The sequence below is a fragment of the Oncorhynchus tshawytscha genome, linkage group LG26 (assembly GCF_018296145.1).
Source record: "Oncorhynchus tshawytscha isolate Ot180627B linkage group LG26, Otsh_v2.0, whole genome shotgun sequence".
NCBI classification, from domain to species: domain Eukaryota; kingdom Metazoa; phylum Chordata; class Actinopteri; order Salmoniformes; family Salmonidae; genus Oncorhynchus; species Oncorhynchus tshawytscha.
In genome coordinates, this window is record NC_056454.1 from 23,572,365 (window position 1) to 23,596,730 (window position 24,366).

General features: G+C 42.9%; 1 protein-coding gene across 2 annotated transcripts in view; it reads right to left on the reverse strand.

The window, feature by feature from the left end:
* Positions 1-2,134: 2,134 nt before the first annotated feature.
* LOC112225384 (filamin A-interacting protein 1-like) overlaps positions 2,135-24,366 on the reverse strand; it is a 42,780-nt gene continuing 20,548 nt past the window's right edge. Inside the window, exons 4-5 of one of the 2 annotated variants that reach the window (XM_024389315.1) lie at positions 24,080-24,258; positions 2,135-5,318 (exon numbers count right to left, since the gene is read on the reverse strand). In XM_024389315.1, the coding sequence (XP_024245083.1) occupies positions 2,513-5,318; positions 24,080-24,258 (2,985 nt within the window). In that variant the 3' untranslated portion in view covers positions 2,135-2,512. Of the gene's footprint in view, positions 5,319-7,485; positions 7,907-24,079; positions 24,259-24,366 lie in introns of those variants that run through there. The other variant, XR_002949575.2, reaches the window with a different exon arrangement.

Sequence of the window (24,366 nt, forward strand, 5' to 3'; positions counted from 1 at the left end):
CCACCACCTTGCTTGAGGAACAATAGAGGAGCAATAGAGGACAAAAGAGAAAAGGCACAGCCTCCACTTGTGCCATGTCATTTCATACCTGGACTACCTATTGAAACGTGCCTTTTATTAGGTAAATCTGGTGTTAAGTGGGGTGAAAAGGAGACTGGAGTGCCACTTTAAAGACCTACTACAGTTTCCTTTTCACCTCATTTAACACCTGATTTACTTAAGAAACTGCACATCTCAATAGCTGGTCCAGGTATGAAATGACATGCACAAGTGGGGGCTGGGCCTTTTCTCTTTTGTCCTCTATTGCTCATCTATTGTTCTCACAAGCAAGGGTGAGATGATGACATCGCATCAGACCAACCCCTTCAATGGTTTACACTTTGAAGTTTGCAGCACTATTTTCCTGAAGACATATGTTTTACCTTTAAGTGTGTGTACATTGCTGTATTTATACTTGAGATTTTGTTTTCAACAGGAAAATATGAAACATGAAAGCTAAAACAAAAATTGCTGGAGTGCATCTTTAAAAGTACCACTCCTTCCTTCCTTTTGTAGAGTATGGTATGCTCTGTGTCTGTGTCAGTCGCAATTGTGTGTGTGTTGTGTGTGTGCTTATAAAAAGAGAGGCTGGCAGTTTACCTGACCTACTGTATATTATCTTTGACTACCTCAGCCTAGGCTATATGTTTATTTGCACTTCTGTTTTGTGCTTGAATTGCTTGCCCAAATTAGGCCACTGACTCAGTTTATTTTCACATTGGAACACTGATCCTTGAAATGGATCTCATTTGAGGAAATGTTCTCCCATCAAGAATAGACCCAACATCACTGAGTACACTCAGTTCCCCACAGTGTTTCCCCCTTTCCTTTGCTCTGCTACTGTACATGGTGCTTTTGATCTGAGCTGACTTTTCCTGCGTATCATTGGATAAGGCTGGAGCCGCTACACACACACACACACACATATGTTTTGTTCTTCTATCCTCATGGGGACCTAAATGAATGTCCATTGAAATTCCTATTTTCCCTAACCATTACCATAACCCTAATCTTAACCCTTACCTTAAACTGTAACCCAAACCCTAAACCTAAATCTAACTCCTAACCCTGAACTAAACCAGTAACCACTTACCCTTAACCTAACCCTAATTGTAACCCTAACCCTCATTTTAACCCTAACCCCAATGCTTAAAATAGCATTTTAAGAGTTGGGGTTAGGGTTGGAATTAGGGTTTTTTATTTTATTTTTATTTAACCAGGTAGGCTAGTTGAGAACAAGTTCTCATTTACAACTGCGACCTGGCCAAGATAAAGCATAGCAGTGTGAACAGACAACAACACAGAGTTACACATGGAGTAAACAATAAACAAGTCAATAACACAGTATAAAAAAAGAAAGCGTCTATATACATTGTGTGCAAAAGGCATGAGGAGGTAGGCGAATAATTACAATTTAGCAGATTAACACTGGAGTGATAAATGATCAGATGGTCATGTGCAGGTAGAGATACTGGTGTGCAAAAGAGCAGAAAAGTAAATAAATAAAAACAGTATGGGGATGAGGTAGGTAAATTGGGTGGGCTATTTACTGATGGACTATGTACAGCTGCAGCGATCGGTTAGCTTCTCAGATAGCAGATGTTTAAAGTTGGTGAGGGAGATAAAAGTCTCCAACTTTCAGGAAAATGGGAGAATTTTCCTTGTTTCACTATCCTTGTGGGATCCCCCCGACACACACACGCACACACACACACACACACACAGGCCTACAGAGAGTACAGGCATATGCTTATGGTGTCGTAGAGATGGAATGGTGATATCAGCCTGTAAATATCCCTGATCCAAGTACACACACGTTGGAATTTGCTGCTTCTTTTCTGTCCCATTCATCTCTATTATAAACCTCTAGGTCATGGTAAAATCCTCTGTGTTGAGGTCTCAGTAAGTATTAAAAATGAGTGCATAAAACAAATATCCAACTTCCAGCTATTTTCAACCCTTTAAAAGTTAGATTGTTTTGTCTTTTACAGTGAATGAGATTAGACAATCAAAGAAAATATAGCATGATCAAAAAACATCTAAGTAAGCTAGGTTAATATAAAACACATGCTATTTTAGAATGATAGTCAACATATTCATCAGGAATTTATACCCTTTATTGAATGGGCAACACGGGAAGAACAAAATAAACCAAATTGTTTTTCATGTTTAAAAATGTAATGCACACATTATAGTAACGTATGAAAGGCTATATATGTAAGTAGTAGTCTTAAATGCATTAAGGTGACCATATACAGTGAGTGCAGACCAAGTCCAGATAGGATTAGATATGTGTTTGATAAGTGCTTTTTCATGCACACACTGATGGAATCACACACTTGTTATTATTAGGATGATGTGGCCGTTCAGACATAGGCTGGTTTGAGCTGATTCTCTGTTGGTTTTGTGGTGAAAGGGACTCAGGATTGGGTAAACAATCTAAGTCACTAGGGGCTGGACGGGGGCGGGCATTTCAATCATAAGGGCCACTTACTGTAATGTGTGAGGGTCGTGAGACAGGGGTGTTCGCAGGGGCTATGGTGATGCTACTGGTGATCTTGCTGTTGCCTTTGACGTGGCAGCCATTGGTCAGTACTGGTGTCCTTAGCTCCAGCCCGGGGGTGTGGTATGGGCCACCAGACTGGCTCTGGCTTATACCATTAAAAGACTGGATGTAGGGGCTCCCAAGGTGGATGTGGATCTTGTTGTCCTCTGTGGTGATGATGCTCGGACCAGTGCTGTCGGACCTCTGTAGCTGCCAACCATTCTGCCTCTCCGGGCTCACCCGGAATACGGCTTGACCTATGACCTTAGCGGATTCAAGCGATCCAGTGCTGACTGTTAGCATCTGGATGGGAGAGCCAGTGGGGTCAGGCGACACTGATCTGGAGGAAGCTGGGGACATGACTGAGACGGGTGTCTTGATGAGAGGGGAGAGGACTCTGTCTGGGCTGCCAAACCCTTCTGGTAGTGGGGCGTCCTTTGTTCTGGCCACTGGTGAGATGGCAGCATTTGGGATGATGGTGATTCTCTGTTTTGGTGGGGCTCCGCTGGTGGGGATGACGGCGGTGCTGGTATAGGATAAGGCATTGTCAGTGGTGGGGCTACTGATATCCAGCATGGCCGTGTTGAGGCCATGGTCTGGCGTTACCTTGATGTGTAAGGGCTTCCCTGGGGTGTGTGCAAGCATCACATCTCCTTTCTGGAAAAAGTTACTGTTCGACACTTTGCAGTTAATGGGATGGTGATTGTCCTTGCCGTTGGGTGAAGGAATGCTGAAGCGCCTCACATTATTGTTTTGGTGGTTCAAGCTTTCAATGTTGTTCAGCGGAGGTGAGTTGCACTTATTGATGACACAATCCTTCTTTTGATTTGGGTCCTCTCCATCGATCTCCTCATACAGTTTACCGCTGAGAGTCCGCGGAGTCAGGCTCCTGTAGTCAGGTGGCAGGGTGTCTGCGGACTCCGTCTGCACCTCCTTGGTGCACAGATGCAGGTCTGAGAAGCATCGGCCAGTCATGCCTGGCCGGAGGCTCTTGCTGAATCGCCGGTACCTTTCCAACTCATGGGTCAGTCCCTCCATCTCCCTGGCCAGCTCCCTGTTCCTGACCTCCTGCTGGGTCAGCCTCTTCTGCAGGGTGGAGCTGTCCATCTGCACTCGACAGATGGACTCCTCTGTCCCCATCAGCCTCTGGACCTTCTCCTTGAGTGCCTCCACCTCCCTTTTGAGGAGGACAGACTTGACCTGCTCCTCCTGGAGTCGCCTGAGGAGGAGGTGCTCCTGGTTGTTCTCCTTCTTCTCAGCCAGCTGGTACTTGGAGAGCTCCCTCCTGGACTCCTCCAGCTCCACTGCCAGAGCTCTGGCTCTCTCCTGCTCCTTGGAGCACCTCCTCTCCAAAGACTCAAAGTCCTCCTCTGCCTTCATCAGCTCTCCCTCTATCACTCCCTTCTGCATGAGTCTCCTCCTCAGTCTATCTACCTCCTGGGTGAGTTCTTTGACTTTGTTGTCTTCCTGTTGGTAGCCGTGGTTAGTGTTGTCCAACAGGGGGCTCTTGACTTCTCGACATAACTCCCCCTTTTTGACCTCCAAGATCAGAATCCTTTTTTTCATGGCACTAACTTTGCTTTGCAGATCCCCACTCCTATCCTCCTCTGCCCTCAGCCTCACCCGTAGCACGTCCCGCTCTTTCGCCACACTCTGAATCCTGTCCTCGAGCTCTGCTTTAGATCTCAGTGCCTTGCGGCTCTCCTCAATGAGTTTCTCTGTGGCTGTTGAGACGCTGTCACTCTCAGCCTGGAGTTTCCCATCCTTCTTCTCCTGGAGTTTCTCCTCTGTCTGCCTGAGTCGCTCAGCCATGTTCTTCCTCTCTTCAACCACTACCACTGTGAGTGTTCTCAGCTTGGCAAAGTCCTGTCTCAACACCCCCTCAGATTTTTCCAGCTGGCCCTCGATGGCTTCCAGTTCCCTTACCCGCACCCTGAGGGTATCCAGCTCTCCAGACAGCTGCTTGGTGCTGGCCCTCTCCTTCTCCAGGCTGCCCTTCAGAGAGCTGCACTCCTGCCTGCTTTTGCCAAGAGCCTCCTCCAGTCTGTCCAGCTCACTGATTCGGCCGTTCAGCTTGTCCACCTCGGCCTTCAGGCTGCGACTCTGGCTGGACTCCCTCCCAAGGTTTCGGTCCAGGTCCCGGCATTGGTCCCCCATTCGGATCAGCTCCTCATCCTTTCCTTCCATCTCCACCACCCTCATCCTCAGCTGTTCCACCTCTGAGAGCAAACCAGGGGTTGTTGCGCACCCTTCTCTCCCATGGCCGAGCCTGTCCCTCAGCTCCTTCAGTTCCTCCTCGGCCCTCTGGAAGGCGCCCTTGGTCCCCTCCAGCTCATCCAGCTTTCGACTGAGGGCAGCCAACCGCTGACGCAGCTGCCGGTTCTGGGTGTCCTCATTGGACAGTTTGGCCATCATGGCTTCCTGTTTGAGGCGGAAGTAGGAAGCTTGTTTGTGTAGCTCCGCCTCCAGACGAAGTGATTTAAGCTCCTCCTCCTTTGCCCTGGAATGGGTGGAGTTTAGCTCCTGTTGGGCGTGGTCGGCGATTTCTGTCAGTTTCTGGACACGTTTGCTCTGCTGTGAAAGTTGATTCGTCAGGCGCTGCTGCTCGTCAACGACCAACAATGCAAAAGACTTGAGTTTAGTCAGCTCTTCCTTTAAAGCAGAGACCTCTCTATTGCTCTCCTCCTCCTTTCTTTCCCAGTAGGCTTTCTCCTGGATGAGCAGTAATTTCAGCCTTTAGAAGAGGGAGACAAACAAAAGGATGTGATTCAAAGGGAAAGGTGTGGTTTAACTTAGTGATGTAACATATTTAAAAGTCTACAACAACTTGACTTCTGTGGAAGGTTTACGAGCCTTTACTTTCAATCAAATCAAGACATGAAATAGCTGCCTGTATTTGTCTTTCTTCTGAATGCAATGTTATCCAGTGTGTGGAAGTCCCCCACACTCCCTTTCCTCTGTCTACTACAGTACACTTCTGAGCTGGTGAGCTAATGTTCAGACAGGAAATGTACCATGTCCATGACGGAGACATCATTTCCTCCCTGTTCCCTGGCCCTCAGTGCTCTCTCTAGGAACAATCTCTGTTCCTTCACCTGACCGTGTGTGTGTGTGTGTGTGTGTGTGTGTGTGTGTGTGTGTGTGTGTGTGTGTGTGTGTGTGTGTGTGTGTGTGTGTGTGTGTGTGTGTGTGTGTGTGTGTGTGTGCGTGCGTGTCCAGTCTCCACATCCCTGTCCTCCTGGCGTTTGCGAGGATGTTTTGACTGGCATCACAGATGGTGCCTTGGCAAGGAATAGTTGGTTAATTATTTTCACCATACTCACCAGCATAAACATGTGTTTGAACACACACGCACTTTTTACATATACACATACATAAATACACACAAACCTTATACATATACACATACATAAATACACACACAAGAACAAACACGCATGTAGCTAATGTTTGTTCACATTGTTTTGACATTTATTTGATATTCATTGTTTTGGGTTGTAAAACATGTTTCCCATTAAGGCAAGGACATATTTACAGAATCTCAGAGATATAGTGAAGGACGCCTGGGTTTGTATAGGGCAGGGCTAGTGTGCAGATTTACAGAAAACTTCAGAAACTCTCAATGATGTAAGCTCTTGCATGGAGCTGTATTACTTTTGATGAATTTGCAATGCAATTTAGTAGTTTATTTTCTCTGTAAATATTTATGGGGTTGTTTTTATGAGAATTTTCTTGGCATGCATTATGTTTTACTACAACACCGAAATGCTAATGAGCTGGATGACTGTCAGTATGCAGTTGGGAGTTTCTCTCATGCGCACACACGTGTACTAATGTGCACACACACACACACACACACACACACACACACACACACACACACACACACACACACACACACACACACAGGCCCAAAATACAGCCTAACTCTACGGAAATTTTAGCCTATATTGTACACATTTACAGTATTTCTTCATTGACAAACTGAGTTTTCTGTATTTTAATATTCCTGCTTCACTTGATACATTTTAAATCTTCTCACTGAAAATTCCCAACTGATTTATAACCCACATGGTTCGGAATGCTGGAAAATCAATGCCGGGAGCTCAGCTGGGAAATCTAAACTGAGTTTCTGATTAGCTCATCTCTCTACCCGTAAATGTGATTAGTGATAGTGATCATATTCAGCATTTTGTGTTTGTGTGTGGATATTTAGGCTAATGTAGCCTATAATTTAGAGATAAAGCAATTAAGAGGAATATTTTATAATAGTTTAGCAGCCTTATTATTAGTCCCGTTATAGGCTATCTTCTCTTTAAACTGAGAATTGCTTTTAGATATTAGGCTAACTGTTGGGTGTAGTTCGTTTTTCTAGACTTGTCTGATAAGTTGTTGAGCTAAGTTATCCAAATAAATGTATGGGTGGAATGTTAATTTGAGTGTTTTTGTAGCAAAGTGAAATACTGTAAGCATAATTTAGCATGGTATCACTATTTTGTATCAGAACTCCAGGTTATGTGTAGGCTAATAAGAATAAACCTAAATCCATCCCTGTAATATAGGGGAAGGCAACTAGATTCAACCACGGGCCGATTTTTGTTGGAATGGATGGTCGGGGGGCCGGAACATAATTATAATAATTAAGCCCAATAAGAGTATTTGAAAATATCAATAATTGTATACCTTGATTACATTGATACATGATCACATATGTCCCTTTTTATTTGTGGGAATACTTGGGACCAGATTTCCTGATTTAAATAAACAATTTTTTTGCTGAATTCCTAGTGATTTTATTCTTTTTTTTAAACTTAAAAAACCCCCAATCCCCACCCCCCCAAAAATTCACTCAAGTGGACTATACTGTAGCATGTTCTGAGTTCATCTGGGTTTGTTCCTACCTGATCTGTATGTCCGTAAAGTCTCAGATCAAATCCTATTCCCTCTCCGCTCTCCCACCTCTCCTTCCCGTAGTTCCCAGCAATGTGGACATTCCAGGCAGAAAACTAACATTATGAGAAGTGTTCTCCACACACCCCCAGCCAGACAGCACAGCTCTAGAGCCCATTACATCATCAACAGGACCTTATAAGGGGCTCTGTGATGTACAGACTCGTGTGTGTGTGTGTGTGTGTGTGTGTGTGTGTGTGTGTGTGTGTGTGTGTGTGTGTGTGTGTGTGTGTGTGTGTGTAAGCATCATGAGTAATTTGTTTGTCATGTTTGCTAATCTTAATGTGTGCATGCATGCATATGTGTGTGCCTGTGTATGTGTGTGTGTGTACTGGATATAAGCCTATTCCAGATGAGGTCATGTTGCAGCCATGCTGGAGAGGCTGATGGGAAGGACAGAGGAAGAGACTTTACTCAGGGAGAGAACGAAAGAGAGAAGAGGGACCTCACACTCAATCTCAGTTCTAACAAGTTACTTGGCAACACTCACATTAGTGTACAGTGCAGAGACTGGTGTGTGTTGTGTGGAGCCACATGTTTGTGCTAGCCCCCGTGCCTGGGGCCTGATAACCTGACTGAGGGATGACATCATCATAGGTCTGCAATCACATCCACATGTGTAGCGGTATGCTCTATCACTCCCTTTTCCCTCTCTATTGCTGGTACATGGGACCGATACATTGAGGTGTAATCCATATAGGATGTTCTATAGGTGCACAGAAATGCTTTCCCCTCAGGAACACTGGCCGAGACACACACACAAACACACACACACATTCGTGTAGGCTCTCTCAAACACACATACATGTGTTCACACACACATACGCTTACATAGCATTACAAGCATTTCGCTACACCCGCAATAACATCTGCTAAATATGTGTATGTGACCCATGAAATTTGATTTGATATACAATGCCTTCAGAAAGTATTCATAGCCCTTGACTTATTCCACATTTTGTTGTGTTACAGCTATAATTCTAAATGGATTAAATATATGATTTTCTCACCCATCTACCACAATACCCCATACTGATAAGGTTTACATGTTTTTAGACATTTTTGCACATCTATTGAAAAGTAATACCTAAGTATTTACACCCCTGAGTCAATACATGTTAGAATCACTTTTGACAGTGAATTATTCAAGCTCTGTGAATTGGTTGTTGATCATTCCTTGACAACCATTTTCAAGCCTTGCCATAGATTATCAAGCACAGTAACTCAGCCACTCAGGAACATTCACTGTCTTTCTGGTAAGCAACTCAAGTGTTGATATGGCCTTGTGTTTTAGGTTATTGTCCTGCTGAAAGGTGAATTCATCTTCCAGTGTCTGGTGGAAAGCAGACTGAACCAGGTTTTCCTCTAGGATTTTGCCTGTGCTTAGCTCCATTTCATATATTTTTTTTACCCTGAAAAACTCCCGATTCCTTAACGATTACAAGCATACCCATAACATGATGCAGTCTCCACTATGCTTGAAAAGCATATGTTTCTCCATAACACTTCGTATTCAGGACAAAAATGTAATTGCTTTAGTGCCTTGCTGCAAACAGGATGCATGTTTTAGAGTATTTTTATTCTGTTCTGGCTTCATTCTTTTCTACCTGTCAATTATGTTAGCATTGTGGAGTAATTACAATGTTGTTAATCCATCCTCAGTTTCTCATATCACAGCCATTAAACTCTGTAACTGTTTTGAGGTTTTAAAGGAAATAAGCTTTAAACCTGCAAAAATGCGAATGGGAGGTGCGGGATGTTCCCAATGCAGGAAGGGGGACATGAGTGAAAAAGTTTAGGAACCCCTGCTTTACACCACTGGTATAAAAACATCTCAATTTAAAGTCATTTTAAATTCAAGCTGCAACACAACAAATGTGGTGTCAAGCGGTGTGAATACTTTCTGAAGGCACTGTGCTGAGACACACCAGTGTTTCCGCTCCAGTCATTTATGTGTGGCGTTGCGTTACAGCAAAATCATTTCATTTGAAGATGCTAGAACAGTCCACATGTACTTTTCTTCTGCAAACAAAACGTGTAATGAATATAAAAATCAGACAACCCCATAGTCGAATAGTTTATCTATGTACCTTGTTGGCTTTTTGGTGTGTGTTCTACGTGAGATAAATATTTATCTTGAGCCACATTCAAGTTACGAGTGCCAGGAGGGAAACATGCATTCTAACAAGCAGTCAACACACAACAATTATTGCAATTTCGGGGGAAAACAGCAGTTTTAATGGCCTTTGTTAAAAAGGGGGATCCCAGCTTTCCATTCCTACTTTATTTATTTCTCAACTTCTACTCCATTTTAAACCCAGAGTATTTAGCACAGCATGGTTAGGCACGTGCATAAAGATGGCGGCCCCACATGTACTAACTACAGTTCACTGTATTGTACAGTGCTCTCCATTACTCTTTTTTTGTATTGCATTAAGACAGTATACATGATCCCAAATCGATCGCCAAGAGGGCGCAATTAAAAAAATGTAAAAGTAGATTGAGCTGATTTATAGTTACATTGAACCATTTTGTGCACCGTAGTTTAAAAAGTCTGTGGATAGTTCTCATACAAAGACGTCATATCTTAATTGCTCCATCTACAGTATATGCACCTTCACCATTTACTGTGAGTGCATAAGGGAGAGTGGGGCTAAATGTTGCACGGGTTAACTGTAGAGTAACTTGTGGTAAAACATCACCCTACTTAACATTTTTTGGGGGCAGTGACTTAAATTATGATGAGACAGATAACATTTTTAGTTTAGCAAAAGTAGTGGTAATGAATGGACAAAGCCATCGATCATGTGACACCATTCAATCCCATGTGAAGACTCAATAGCGCATTTGAAGCCAAAGAAGTTGGTTAATCGGTTAAAAGAAATACTGGTGTAATCGAAGCAGTTATTGGTACCATGATTGTCTTAAACAAAAGTTTTAATTACACTAAGATTGAACACGAAGATTGCCATTCCCATTCACTATAATGAGTACCGCGGCCGGCCTTGAAATTTGTGGCTTCAATGAGAGGGGGCTGCCGTTCTTCCCTGATCTCCACACACACACACACACCACACACACACACACACACACACACACACAGGAAGATGCTCTTGGAGCTGTCTCTCTTTCCCATGGGAACTGATTCTCTAGAGGAACAACATTGTGGCTAAACACTGGTCAATTCACTCTGAGGAGGAAATAGAAGTTTTTCCCTCCTTTTTGCTGGAGAAAAAGCCTCAAGTCCCCAATTAAGGGTGAAATATGTCCCCTGTGACATGTCGTCATCACACAAGCATTTACAAAACAGCCCCAAGACCCACAGTTCTCTGGAAACTTCTCTATTTATAGAAGGGACTGTTGGTGAGTATATGTGTGTGTATGCATGTATGTGAATTAGTCAGCATAGGACTAAAGCTCAAGACAAACACACACACACACAGACACACACACACACACACACACACAGACAAAAGAGGGAGTAGCTCATGTGACATCCATTAAACCTGGACCAAGCTGATTAGCAGCATGTGGCTCCAATTCCAATAGCAAATAACAGCAACAACACTGTAATAGCCCTGATGTTTTCAGGTAGTAGTTAAAATGAAGGCAGGAACTACTGTACGTTGTGCAATTCACAAGTGTGTTAACACTTTTTTTTACCATTTAACCTGTTGAGGAAAAGCTCGGTCTGGGGTTTTATCTGGTCAGTTCCCATGGTCAGACCCATGGTCAGACAGTGCTCCTCATTCCAGCCCATTCCACTGTCCTGGAATACTTCAGGAATGTATTCTTCCTTCTTCCCTTGAAGTAGCTTAGGCCTATGGGTTGGCAGATGGCCTAGTGGTTAGAGTGTTGGATCAGTGACTGAAAGGTTACTAGTTCAAATCCCTGAGCAGAAACATCTGCTGATGCGCCCTTGAGCAAGGCACTTAACCCTAATTGCACCATGGTCATTGTTGATAATGGCAGACCCTGACTATGATCCCACCCTCCGATGGTGTCTCAGGGGGCATTGGGATATGTAAAGAACGCATTTCCAATTCACGTATTTATACACACTTATACATGTGTGAAATGGTGCATGTTGTGCACCAAATTACTATACGCCCTGACATAACTGGATAGGTGAAAGCTATGTGATGGAGGGCTTGCAGATCCAGACACCTGTACCCTAAATTGAGGAAGAAGGATGCATTTTGAAAGTATTCAAAAGGACCACTAACTTTAAACACAGGGTTCATGGTGTCCTGTTTCGCTTCAAGGAGGGGCTGGCTGCCTCATTGCCTTTCCACAATTACATGAATGATTGAATCTCTCAAAGGCATTTCCAGGAAAGCCCTTAAAATGGCTGCCATGTAATAGGCCTGTTATATGAGGAGAGCTGATGTTTGTGACAATGCTGTTGCTGGTTGCAGTTATCTGCTTGAGCTCACAATTTATTAAATTGTGTACATCTCTTATGTCTCTGCCAGTGGTAGGCCCTAATCAGCAGTGTGTGTGAATGTGTATCGGGGGTTTTACTAAATCATGGCCAGTGTTGAGTCAAGCAGGGCCTCTCTGCTGTCCTAAGTGCCTTTACTCTGCTCTTTTATGAAGAACTGACTCCATTTCATGTCATGCCAAACTACTCAGAGGAAGGAGTTAATTTGTGATTTATAACTGATCTGTCAGGGGATTTTTTGTTGTTGCGTAAATTAAGGTTTGGCAGCCTCCAGAGCCTGTTCTCAACACAGTTCCCTGTGCAAGGCAACTGTAATCCTTTGGGCTATTGTATCCCCTTCTTTTCCCCTGACCCTTCTCAATGGCACTATGGTTCAGATCATTATTGAGCCCAGTAGTTCAGACAATGGATTCACTTAGACCTATTTGGAAATTATTGGCTGTATCAAATCAATAACCAATATTTTAGAGTTCTGAATGAACCCATCAGTTTATATCGTGACAAAAGAGTTGTGACTTCTGAATGAGTTTGCAGTGCCAGATCCTCCTGTTAATGGCCCTGACACATTACTGGCTGAGTGAACGGATGTGTGAGCGTGGAGGACAGATGAAACAGCTGGTTTCCACAACGACTCAGCCAAGTTTGCACTGTCCTGTCCTGTTTCTCAGGACAACTAATTAAAACATTTTATTGACACCCTTGATAAAGATGAGCAAAAATTACTGTATAAAATAAATTGTTCAAATACTGAGCTATATTGTGTGCTCCAAAAAATTGGGAAAATATATAATTTTATACTAGTACAAAGAATGAGATTTAGTTCAAAAATGAATAATTAGTTTAAAAAGCAATCATTCAAATACTGATTCTCATTTCGACACTAAACAGCTCTCTTTTTATGTCATCTGACCAAAACACCGGTTTCAATCCAAGTGCAAATGCCGTTTAGCTCCATTTGTTGGACTACATCAAAATAGAGCTGTTTGGCCACACAGAAAATATGGGGGCATTTTGCTTCCATTGGTCCTGGGGCCCTTGTCAACGGCATCATGAACTTTACTCAGTATTCTGTATGGAGGAATGGTCTAAGATCCCTCCCAATGTGTTCTCCAACACGCTCAGTGTCGTTATCCTCTCAAGGTTGAGGTATTGAATGGTCTTGAAAACAGGGTGTCAAAAAGTTTTGACCCCTACCTTAATTTTTTGTTAAATAAAACTTGTTCAATTAAATCTCTTCCTCTGAGCAATTGTATCAGTATCAAATAATATAATTTCCCCAAAAAATGTAGCATACAATATAGCTCATTATTGTAGGATCTGACCTTTTTTTCAATTTTCGCCTAAAATGACATACCCAAATCTAACTGCTTGTAGCTCAAGATCTGAAGCAAGGATATGCATATTCTTGATACCATTTGAAAAGAAACACTTTGAAGTTTGTGGAAATGTGAAATTAATGTAGAAGAATATAACACATTAGATCTGGTAAAAGGTAGTATATTTTTTTTATACCATCATCTTTGAAATGCAAGAGAAAGGCCATAATGTATTATTCCAGTCCAGGCGCAATTTAGATTTTGGCCACTAGATGGAAGCAGTGTATGTGCAAAGTTTTAGACTGATCCAATGAAACATTGCATATCTGTTCAAAATGTTGTATCAAGACTTCCCAAATGTGCCTAATTGGTTTATTAATACATTTTCAAGTTCATAATTGTGCACTCTCCTCGAACAGTAGCATGGTATTGTTTCACTGTAATAGCTGCTGTAAATTGGACAGTGCAGTTAGATTAACAAGAATTTAAGCTTTCTGCCCATATCAGATATGTCTATATCCTGGGAAATGTTCTTGTTACTTACAACCTCATGCTAATCACATTAGCCCACGTTAGCTCAACCGTCCCACGGGGGGGGGGCACCGATCCCATAGAGGTAAATTATTTATTTTATACAGTTATTTCTGCTCCTCTTTACAAGGGTGTAAATCATTTCAGACCCCAACTGTATAGATACACTGAGTGCACAACACATTATGAACACCTGCTCTTTCCATGAGATAGACTGACCAGGTGAATCCAGGGGAAAGCTATGATCCCTTATTGATGTCACTTAAATCTACTTCAATCAGTGTAGATGAAGGGGAGGAGACAGGTTAAAGAAGGATTTTTAAGCCTTGAGACAACTGAGACATGGATTGTGTATGTGTGCCATTCAGAAGGTGAATGGGAAAAACAACATATTTAAGTCCCTTTGAACAGGGTATGGTAGTAGGTGCCAGGCAGACCATTTTGTGTCAAGAACCTTAACACTGCTGGGTTTTTCACGCTCAACAGTTTCCCTTGTGTATCAAGAACGATCCACCACCCAAAGGACATCCAGCCAACTTGACACAACTGTAGGAAGCAATGGAGTCAACATGAGCCAGCATCCCTGTGGAACGCTTTCAACACCTTGAGTTCATGACCCGAGGAATTGAGGTAGGTATTAGGTAGGTGTTCTAAATGTTTTGTACAGTGTAATTTCGTGATATGTAATTGTATCGATTTGTCCCCCTATCTCTGGCTTGGAGTGGCCATCTGTTATGTGCCACAAGACTCTCTTACATTCAGATGGTTTTGATGCGATCATTCGAACAATCCCGTCAATTTTTGGGACGCATTTGAGAAAACATGAGCGAGTCTGGAGAAGGTTGCCGGTGTGGGGCGATATTTTAAGACGTGCGAGTGAGTAAAAGATAATGCACACAGACATGTGTGCGTGTGCGCACTGAACATGTGTGTGTCGTCAACAACATGTGGGAGCGGTTGACACTTAAGACCTGTCAACCTAATGACGGGGCATAGAAAACAGAGATTCAAAGCGTGGTCTGATGTCTGGGGTTTGAACAGTCAGATCACTGCATTCTGATAGACGTGTAATCATGCTGTAACACGCAATGATGGCCTAATCATACTATAACACGCAATGATTACATCATCCTTCACACAATGAATAGCCTAAAGTCTACAGTTCACGATCACAGCAGAACATCTAGGCGAATCTCTGTATACACACTATCTTGTAACTCTTCCACACAAACAAGTTTCTTACCTAATCTCTTTTATTTACCAGAGGATGGGGAAAGAGGGAGGGAAGAGGCGATCAGATATTAAGTGGATGGCTTTAAACCCGGAGTGGGTGGATTGAGAGAAGGAGGAAAGGATGGAGAGATTGAGAAATAGATATTAAGAGGAGCAGAGTGGGAGACATTCCTTACTGAGGCACTGTATATTAGTTATTTAGAGGAGAGGAGGATGGATGAGAAATGGATTGAGAGCTGATACACTTTAGACTCAGTCACTTGTCTTATTTACGCAGGAGATGGGATGGAGAGATGACACAGAGAGAGAGAGAGATAAACGGCAGATTAAACATCTCTTACTTCCTGTATTTACTTTTTCCTCTCCAGCACTACCATGTGTAGTCTCTTGTCAAAGCATGGAGAATTTTCTATTTCTCTAATGTTTTAAGAGAGGTCATTATCACTGACTCAATCTCCAAACTTTTGTCTCCGTCAGGCTCCAAGGAATGTGTGTGTAGGAGTGTGTGTGTGTATTTTTAGAAAGGGAGAGAAGTAGAGAGGATAAATGATGTTGTAACAACCGTCTAATTGAACGAGTGTGTCTGACATCAAAGATAGACATGGCAAATGAAATGTAAGCCTTGTGAAGCCTTGAGTTGTGTGTGTGTGTGTGTGTGTGTGTGTGTGTGTGTGTGTGTGTGTGTGTGTGTGTGTGTGTGTGTGTGTGTGTGTGTATGCACACTGATCTCACTCTTCTAGAATGTTCTTAGTCCACCTGCACAATGTCATTTATTGTTGGGAAGAGGGTGAGGCAGGAGGGAGAGAGAGGATGAAGTGGGAGAAAAACATAGATCCTTCACACTCTTACCTGTTCTCATCTCACCCTCACCTAGAATCTCTTCGCTGTGTGTATGTGTGCGCTCGCATGTCAGTGAGAGTACTTGGCGATGGTACAGTGGGGCAAAAAAGCATTTAGTCAGCCACCAATTGTGCAAGTTCTCCCACTTAAAAAGATGAGAGAGGCCTGTAATTTTCATCATAGGTACACTTCAACTATGACAGACAAAATGAGGGGGAAAAAAACAGAAAATCACATTGTAGGATTTTTTATGAATTTATTTGGAAATTATGTGTGACAGAGATTAAAACATTCGTTCGAAATTTTGAAAGAGGGGAGATCTAATATGCAACAACTAGCATGGGTTGCTAATATGACTAGGATTGTGCCTTTGGCTACTGGACAATGAAAAAAAATAGCCTCCACAGAAATGCCATGATTTTGGCTAGGCGACATTGAAGCAAGGTAAGACATGCCTCATAATATGTATTAAAACGTTCTGATTTCAAACAATTAAGTATATGTTTTCAAAATGCATACTGCCTCCAGCTCATTGCAACGCTGTGTGTGACTCGCTGATGAAACTGTAATAAGCTGTAATAAGACGATTGTGGGAGCTGTACTGTTAGATTTCAGTGCAGCCTTTCATATTATTGACTATAACCTATTGTTGAAAAAACGTATGTGTTATGGCTTTTCAAACTCAGGCATATTGTGGATTCAGAGCTATCTATCTAATAGAACTCAAAGGGTTTTCTTTAACTTGTTGGTGAAAGGGGGCAGTATTTTCACTTCCAGATTAAATGCATGCCCAAATTCAACTGCCTGCTACTCATCCCCAGAAGATAAGATATGCATATTATTAGTATATTTGGATGGAAAACACTCTGAAGTTTCTAAAACTGTTTGAATCATGTCTGAGAGTATAACAGAACTTATTTAGCAGGCGAAACCCAGTGGACAAACCATTCAGATGGTTTTTTTTTTAGGTCACTCTCTTTTCATTAGGAATCCAGATTTCTAAGGGACCTTCTTGTAGTTCCTTCCACTTCCACTGGATGTCACCAGTCTTTAGAAATTGGTTGAGGTTTTTCCTTTGTGTAATGAAGAAGTATGCCCATCTTGAACGAGGGTCAATGGAAGTGTACTGTTAGATAGCGGTGCGTGACCAGAAAGCTAGCTACAGTTTGTTTTCCTCCTGTATTGAACACAGATCATCCCGTCTTCAATTTGATCTATTATTTACTTTAAACAATACCTATAGTTGTATTACAAAAGTAGTTTGAAATGTTTTGGCAAAGTTTACAGGTAACTTTTGAGATATTTTGTAGTCACGTTGCGCAAGTTGGAACCAGTGTTTTTCTGGATCAAACGCACCAAATAAATGGACATTTTGGATATATATCGACGGAATTAATCGAACAAAAGGACCATTTGTGATGTTTATGGGACATATTGGAGTGCCAACAAAAGAAGCTCGGTAAGGCATGATTTATATTTTATTTCTGCTTTTTGTGTCGCGCCTGCAGGGTTTGAAATATGCTTTCTCTCTTTGTTTACGGAGGTGCTACCCTCAGATAATAGCATCGTTTGCTTTCGCCAAGAAGCCTTTTTGAAAACTGACATGTTGGCTGGATTCACAACAAGTGTAGCTTTAATTTAGTATCTTACATGTGTGATTTCATGAAAGTTAGATTTTTATAGTAATTTATTTGAATTTGGCGCTCTGCATTTTCACTGGCTTTTGGCCAGGTGGGATGCTAGCGTCCCACATATTCCAGAGAGGTTAATGGAAGCTTCTCTAATGTCAAACATGTAAAGTGTGGTGTACCGCAGGGCAGCTCTCTAGGCCCTCTACTGTTTTCTATTTTTACCAATGACCTGTTACTGGCATTAAACAAAGCATGTGTCCATGTATGCTGATGATTCAACCATATACGCATCAGCAACCACAGCTAATGAAGGCACTGAAACTCTTAACAAAGATTTGCAGTCTGTTTTGGAATGGGTGGCCAGTAATAAACTGGTCCTTAACATCTCTAAAACTAAGAGCATTGTATTTGGTACAAATCATTCTTTAAGTTCTAGACCTCAGCTGAATCTGGCAATGAATGGTGTGGCTGTTGAACAAGTTGAGGAGACTAAATCACTTGCTGTTACCTTAGATTATAAACGGTCATGATCAAAACATATAGATTCAATGGTTGTAAAGATGGGGAGAGGTCTGGTCGTAATAAAGAGATGGTTGTCTGAACCGGAGCTACCTGGGAGGCCTCAGCCGGTTTGACTGGTTCCCCTGCCTCAGCTGACGGGTTTCCATACCTCAGCCGGCTCATCAGGCTCTCACACCTCAGCCAGTTCGTCAGGTTCCTGCGCCTCACCGGAGCCGAATGGTCCGCTCCAGATCCCCGGGATCGTCCCTTTGGTTGGCGTCCTGTGGCCTGAGCCGAACACGCCGGGGAGGGGGTACCGTCACGTATGCTCTCTTCAGTGCTCTAGGTCGCCATGCTCCCATGTCTTAGCCGGACTGACAGGTTCCCCGCACTTCAGCAGAAGTGACCGGTCCACTCCTGATCCCCGGGATCGTCATTGTAGTCAGAGTCCTGCGACTGGGGCCGCATGTCAGGGAGGGGGTACTGTCACGTGTGCTCCCTCTCCGGCCTCTAGGTCACCAGGCTGCTCATTATGGCGCACACCTGCCCCCATTGTTATGCAAACCTGCGCGTCATCAGACTCACCTGGACTCCATCCCATCCTTGATTACCTGCCCTATACACAGTTGAAGTCGGAAGTTTACGTACACCTTAGCCAAATACATTTAAACTCAGTTTTTCACAATTCCTGATATTTAATCCAAGTAAAAAGTTAGGATCACCATTTTATTTTAAGAATGTGAAATGTCAGAATAATAGAGAGAATGATTTATTTCAGCTTTTATTTATTTAATTACATTCCCAGTAGGTCAGAAGTGTACATACACTCAATTAATATTTGGTAGCATTGCCTTTAAATTGTTTAACTTGGGTCAAACGTTTCAGGTAGCCTTCCACAAGCTTCCCACAATAAGTTTGGTGAATTTTGGCCCATTCCTCCTGACAGAGCTGGTGTTACTGAGTCAGGTTTGTTGGCCTCCTTGCTCACACACACTTTTTCAGTTCTGCCCACAACTTTTCTATAGGATTGAGGTCAGGGCATTGTGATGGCCACTCCAATACCTTGACTTTGTTGTCCTTAAGCCATTTTGCCACAACTTTGGAAGTATGCTTGGGGTCATTGTCCATTTGGAAGACCCATTTGCGACCAAGCTTTAAATTCCTGACTGATGTCTTGAGATGTTGCTTCAATATATTCACATACATTTTCCTCCCGCATGATGCCATCTATTTTGTGAAGCGTAGCAAAGCACCCCCACAACATGATGCTGCCACCCCCATGCTTCACGGTTGGGATGGTGTCTTCGGCTTGCAAGCCTGACCCTTTTTTCTCCAAACATAACGATGGTCATTATGGCCAAAGAGTTCTATTTTTGTTTCATCAGACCAGAGGACATTTCTACAAAAAGTACGATCTTTGTCCCCATTTGCAGTTGCAAACTGTAGTCTGGCTTTTTTATGGCGGTTTTGGAGCAGTGGCTTCTTCCTTGCTGAGCGGCCTGTCAGGTTATGTCGATATAAGACTCGTTTTTACTGTGGATATAGATATTTTTGTACCTGTTTCCTCCAGCATCTTCACAAGCTCCTTTGCTGTTGTTCTGGGATTGATTTGCATTTTTCGCACAAAAGTATGTCCATTCTAGGAGACAGAAAGCATCTCCTTCCTGAGAGGTAAGACGGCTGCGTGGTTCCATGATGTTTAAACTTGCATACTATTGTTTAAGTTTCACTTACTTAGCTAGCAAATGCAGCTAACTAAACTCAGCAAAAAAAGAAATGTCCTCTCACTGTCAACTGTGTTTATTTTCAGCAAACCTAACATGTGTAAATATTTGTATGAACATAACAAGATTCAACAACTGAGACATAAGCAGAACAAGTTCCACAGACATGTGACTAACATAAATGGAATTATGTGTCCTTGAACAAAATCAAAAGTAACAGTCAGTATCTGGTGTGGCCACCAGCTGCATTGAGTACTGCAGTGCATCTCCTTCTCATGACCTGCACCAGATTTGCCAGTTCTTGCTGTGAGATGTTACCCCATTCTTCCACCAAGGCACCTGTAAGTTTCCTGACATTTCTGGGGAGAATGTACCCTAGCCCTAACCCTCCGATCCAACAGGCCCCAACGTGCTCAATGGGATTGAGATCAGGGCTCTTCGCTGGCCATGGCAGAACACTGACATTCCTGTCTTGCAGGAAATCACGCACACAACGAGCAGTATGGCTGGTGGCATTGTCATGCTGGAGGGTCATGTCAGGATGACCCTGCAGGAAGGATACCAGATGAGGGAGGAGGATGTCTTCCCTGTAACGCACAACGTTGAGATTGCCTGCAATGACAAGAAGCTCAGTTCGATGATACTGTGACACACCACCCCAGACCATGACGGACCCTCCACTTTCAAATCTATCCCGCTTCAGAGTACAGGCCTCGGTGTAACGCTCATTCCTTCAATGATAAACGCAAATCTGACCATCACCCCTGTTGAGACAAATCCGCAACTCGTCAGTGAAGAGCACTTTTTGCCAGTCCTGGTGGGTTTGTGCCCATAGGCGATGTTGTTGCCAGTGATGTCTGGTGACGACCTGCCTTACAACAGGTCCACCACCCCTCAGTCCAGCCTCTCTCAGCCTATTGCAGACAGTTTGAGCATTGATGGAGGGATTGAGTGTTCCTGGTGTAACTCGGGCAGTTGTTGTTGCCATCCTGTACCTGTCCCGCAGGTGTGATGTTCGGATGTACCAATCCTGTGCAGGTGTTGTTGCACATGGTCTGCCACGGCGAGGACGATCAGCTGTCCATCCTGTCTCCCTGTTGCACTGTCTCACAGTACGGACATTGCAATTTATTGCCCTGGCCACATCTGCAGTCCTCATGCCTCTTTGCAGCATGCCTAAGGCACGTTCATGCAGATGAGCAGGGATCCTAGGCATCTTTCTTTTGGTGTATTTCAGAGTCAGTAGAAAGGCCTCTTTAGTGTCCTAAGTTTTCATAACTGTGACCTTAATTGCCTATAGTCTGTAAGCTGTTAGTGTCTTAACGACCGTTCCACAGGTGCATGTTCATTAATTGTTCATGGTTTAAACCCTTTACAATGAAGATCTGGGAAGTTATTTAGGATTTTTACAAATTATCTTTCAAAGACAAGTTTTTTTTGCTGAGTTTAGTTTAGCCTACTGAAACACCCTGCTCAAACAGAGGGATGCTATGTTAGCTAGCTGGCTATGACTTTCCAACACAACACTGGAACTCTTCCAAGTCAAGGTAAGCTTTTGATTTTACTCATTTATTGCCCACTGGGGTCCGCCGGTGTAACTGCGTACTGACTGACTGACTAACATTACTGCATGAATGTAGCGGGCTTACTAACACATTAGTTATATTAGCTATGCTGACTAGGACGTTACTTTAGCTCAGTGGTGGAAAAAGTACCCAATTGTCGTATTTGAGTAAAAGTAAATATACCTTAATAGAAAATGACTGAAGTAAAAGTGAAAGTCACCCGGGAAAATACTACTTCAGTAAAAGTCTCAAAGTATTTGGTTTTAAATATACTTAAGTATCAAAAGTAAATGTAATTGCAAAAAGTAAAAGTATAAATAATTTAAAATAGCTTATATTAAGTAAACCAAAAGGCACATTTCTTTCCATTTTTTTTACAGATAGCCCAGGGCACACTCCAACCTCTCAGACATAATTTACAAACGAAGGATTCGTGTTTAGTGTGTCTGCCAGATCAGAGGCAGTAGGGATGTTCTCTTGATAAGTGCACACATTGGAGCATTTTCCTGTCCTGCTAAGCATTCAAAATATAATGAGGGCCTTTGGGTGTCAGGATAAATGTATGGAGTAAAAAGTATATTGTTTTCTTTAGGAATGAAGTGAAAGTAAAAGTTGTAAATAATAAAGTAAATTACAGATACCCAAAACAACTACTTAAGTAGTACTTCAAAGTATTTTTACTTAAGTACTTTACACCACTGCTTTAGCTAAGATGGTGACAACGATGTAGGCTGTGTGTACAGTAGCAGTAGCAACAAAACATTATTTATAAAAAGCAATCAATTAATATGGTTTTTGAACTATAGAATTTGTTTACAAACATGATAGCTGTACTTTTATGTTTATAATTGACAGCCTGTTGGCCATTAGCAAATCAGCATTTTTCAACGGGTTCAAATCACTTAAACGCATCCAACTGGTATTTAAGACTTCACAACTGTTAAATTTCCACCTCCCGCATGGTTACGAAAGCAGCATCAGAATGGAAACTTGAGCGGCCCGACATAACAATCCGGTCACAACAGACAATGCCCGGAACCTTGTGAATGGCATTTCATTTGCCCGCTGTACCTGAACCAAACCGCGACCCCAAAATTGCAATAGGTACGGAACTGTGGGTTTGGTGAACCGTTACACCCCTAACAAACACGCACACTGAAGTCAGCTCAGACAGATCCAGCTCAGAGAGCTCCATCAGCAGCAGATTTAAATGTAGAATGGAAAATAAATGTGTTTATGCAACAATTGTTAGTGCATCCCATCGACCCGAATCGCATCGATTTGACCTCTAATCAAGCCGAATCGCACCGAATCCTTTCAAGCTAGAACGTATCTTTCCTGTATCGTATCGGAGCCCGTGTATCTAGATAAGTATCGAATCATCTTGAAAGGGAAAGATGCACATCCCTATAAGCTACTTCATCTACCACATCCAGGGAATGCATGATTGATATTTTGATGTCGAAATAGGATCCAGAATTATGAGATTTATTTTTGGACATCTTTGTGCATATTGGCCTAGGCTGTATTATTCACTACCTGAGGAAGTGGGAACTCAAAACACTTAGCTATCTTGCCAACTTTAAATATGACAATGTTGCTAGATAACCATGTAGGCTAATTGATTCATCTATCAGTAAATGTAATATCCTACAAAAACTTTCCATCACTAGGCCTATACAGGCTACTTGAAGTCGGCCGATTCCCCACAAATGGCCCACTCCGCAACACGGGATGTATCAACACCATATACTATGGTACCACAGGTGGTAATGGCTGGAGCCAGATAAATGGATGCCATTCCATTTGCTTCTTTCCAGCCATCCTTATGAGCCTCAGCAGCCTCCTGTGCTATTTAGCCCACTCCAGTTGTAAAGCAGTGCTATGAGCTCAATATTGAGAGGTGATAAAGAAATGATATAATATACTCATAGCAAGCCGTGACGATCCTCTCTGTAACTAGAACAACAGAAGTTGCTTTGAAAACTGTATTTTTCCCGCAATTGCATTTTGAGCAAAGGTCATATGGTTGTGCTTTTAAGAATGCTCCTCTCTCTCCTCCGTGCACGAGGGAGTGACTCGCTCACACAGCAGCCGATAGCAGAACAGGGACATTTCTGATCAAATTAATATTACTGTTTGAATAAATCATGATAATTAAAAAAATATCAAATTGCGAACCGAACTGTCGTGACTAGCTACTGGCACAATAGCGACCAATAAAAAAGTAGTTTCACACTGCCAAGTCAAAGGGTTGCAAATGTGAGTATGTGTGTGTGTGTGTGTGTGTGTGTGTGTGTGTGTGTGTGTGTGTGTGTGTGTGTGTGTGTGTGTGTGTGCATGCTAACATGTGTGTTTCTAAGGGACTGAGAGTGCTTAAGGAGTGAGCAGGGGTAATGGTCCGTGAGTGAGGATAGTAGCTATAAGTACAGGCCTGAGGTTAGCAGCACTACACTGCTGCGTATATGAACACATTGTGGTCACAGTGGCCCTACACACTCACTCAGCCATGGAAATCACATTATGGACTACTCTCTTGGTTGCAACAGAGGAATCTGCAGCCCTTAAACTATGTTACATTACAGGGCACAGATGGACTGGTTCCAATGTCCTTAGATAATCTCCTCTGCCCTCTGATCTCTTTCCCTATGTGACCTCTGATCTGATAGGATAGATTACCCTAATATGGTAGAGCCCCTGCTCTTAGCCTAGGTAGCATTTCCAACACGGGTCCTGTTGCGGTTGGTGGGAGTCACTGACCTCTCGCGGTCCTGCTCCAGTAGACAGGTGAGGTCATCGCTGCGCTGCAGGAAGGCACGGTGCTGCTGGTCCTGCTCCTCCAGCCTGCAGAGGGCGCCACTGTGGGAGCACTCCACCTGCAGCAGCTGCTCCAGCATCCGCCTGTAGCTCTGCTTTCCAGTCTCCACCAGCCGGTCCAGCTAACACAGAAATAGAGAGAAGGACTTGAAGACAGGGCTGAAGACACCGTGGCTCTCATTGCGTTGTTGGAAACGGGCAAAGGGTCAATGGTTTATCATTAGCTTTCT